Raw genomic sequence first — 2,169 nt, 5'->3', positions numbered from 1 at the left:
AATAATACACACTCCAAAAAATTGCTCATTGGAGGTGAGGCAACTTTGATTAAATTAATCAAACGCCTACGATCAAAAATCAAATCACGATGTTAACTTGGTTCTTTTAAATTGGAGAATGGGAACTGGGAGGTGTATATTTGCTGAAGTTAGCTGAATGGTAACTTTTTTCTCTATGAACTTTTTTTTTTTTCACCTTGAGAGGTATGTTTGTGGATGAGCAATAAAATACCTTTAAATCAATATGTAGGTTGCGTTTGTACTGTGTTCAGTTTTTGAATGATTAGCGCATTTGAGAGGTCACGTGACTCCTCCTTCCCCGTTCTCAGCGATCATGGTAACGTCTTGATTACTGTTATTTTTCACATTTCGTACCATATTTGATGATCGGAGGCCACCACCTCACCAATTATATAGGTATCTGGGTTTAAATCCCAAAGAAAATGGGCTTTTTATGAAGCATTGTAGAAATTGATTTTCCCTTCATGGAGATGGGGACACGGAGCTTGTATGCTTATAATTTATAAATTGTGAGAAAGACCATTTAATACCCCTATTTAGGTGCAACGTGGTAAATGATGTAGTCCTCTAAAGTTTTTTTGTGGCGATTAACCTTGGGAGCTCAGATGATTTGGGTAACAAACAAACATTTTGCATGCATTTCCATACATATATATATATATATACATATATATATATATATATATATATATATATATATATATATATATATATATATACATGTATATATATACATGTATGTAATATACCATTTACTTGCATTGAGGTGAAACGTTTCCCAAAAGCCTTTATATGCTCCTGATTCCGTTTTTGTTATCACGCAGGTTTTTTGGACGTACATTCAGGGCATGCTTACGAACCTGGAGAGCCTGTCACTCGAGCGGATACACTCGATGCTGCGTATGTTTGCCATGATGGGTCCAGCGAATGGCGGGACCGGGGCAGAATGCAGTCTGAATGAACTGCGATCATTTCTGAATCGCAAGGTTAAAGATAACCAGCTAATTTGCACTGCTGGCATCTATAAACTGCCAAAACCCAATCTTTAACTGCTCTTCAGGGTGATCTCACATCCCATGAATTTCTCCATGGTTTCTCTTGGGTATTATTATTTATTTTTTTTGGTAATATTGTTTGGTTTTGATCTGCTGCACCAAACGTTTCTTGGTTGTTTCATCAATTTCCTGCTGTGCAGTTGAGTAATTTAGGCAGCGTTTTGTGAGGATCGCTGCAATTTTTATATATTCACAAATGTGTTTGTTTCTTTCCAATGGCAGTATGTAACGAGCATCTTTCTGATGTCCTATTACTCATAAGCACTGAAGTTTATCATCACAGTGGGGGCATGCCCACATGACAGACAAACAAATGGATAACGTACAAGGGCAAAGGGAAGGCTGCAGGAAGGTGTGTTTATATGCTAACCATCAGTCAATAGACTCGCGCAGGACTTTCTTCTTGTCTTGTGGATTCTCATCATCTGTTTATTCCTCACTGTTCCGCTCTCCATCGATCATTTTGTTTCCATCACGACCCTCAATTCTGCTTGTGCTTATATGTGTATATGTTTATGTATATATACATACATGTACACACACACATGATATGTGCTCATTCTCATTTTGTGTAAAGAAAGTGTACAGGCTGATACAGTCTCTTGTTATTTTGTGTGTCCTCATGATGCGGTTATATAAAATATTAATTTTACTGTGTGAATGTCAGATTGCAGTCGATCGTTTTTATGCTCTCGTTTGGACTCCATTTCCTTTTGATTCACCATTTACTCATTTGTCATGCTGGAGATACAAATGATTTTTGCATATTTTTGAAGTAGTCTCAGCTGCAAAATGTCATTTCCAACTGTTTAGTGTTATGTTCTCTTCTCTTGTGTGCTGATGTAGTTTTATTATTTACTTATAACTGCGAGGAATTATGCTGGTACTGAACGACACCCGCTCCAATGACAATGCTTTCCCACGCTACTCATTCGAATCACCATGCCATCTCTCACCACCCATTCCATTGACGATGCCATCCTCTTGTGTGATTGTTAGCAAACTATATTTCTCTTGGCTAATCCATCCCAAGAACGGTCACTTATACTTGCGAACAGTGATTTCAACGCGGGTGCTTACAAAACTGAGAGCA

At 37.7% G+C, this 2,169-nt stretch overlaps 1 protein-coding gene across 4 annotated transcripts in view; it reads left to right on the top strand.

Annotated features, from left to right (window-relative positions):
- ANAPC2 (anaphase promoting complex subunit 2) overlaps positions 1–1,728 on the top strand; it is a 70,729-nt gene extending 69,001 nt beyond the window's left edge. For all 4 annotated transcript variants that reach the window (XM_085846881.1, XM_085846912.1, XM_085846891.1 and 1 more), the window contains one exon: positions 846–1,728. In XM_085846881.1, coding sequence (XP_085703007.1) covers positions 846–1,070 — 225 coding nt within the window. In that variant the 3' untranslated portion in view covers positions 1,071–1,728. The remainder of the gene's footprint in view (positions 1–845) is intronic.
- Positions 1,729–2,169: the final 441 nt, after the last annotated feature.

The sequence above is a fragment of the Eptatretus burgeri genome, chromosome 1 (assembly GCF_056783735.1).
Source record: "Eptatretus burgeri isolate ZD-2024b chromosome 1, Ebu_testis_v1, whole genome shotgun sequence".
In the NCBI taxonomy this organism is placed as follows: domain Eukaryota; kingdom Metazoa; phylum Chordata; class Myxini; order Myxiniformes; family Myxinidae; genus Eptatretus; species Eptatretus burgeri.
The sequence above is the reverse complement of the archived record's forward strand: the minus strand, read 5'-3'. Positions and strand labels throughout refer to the sequence as shown.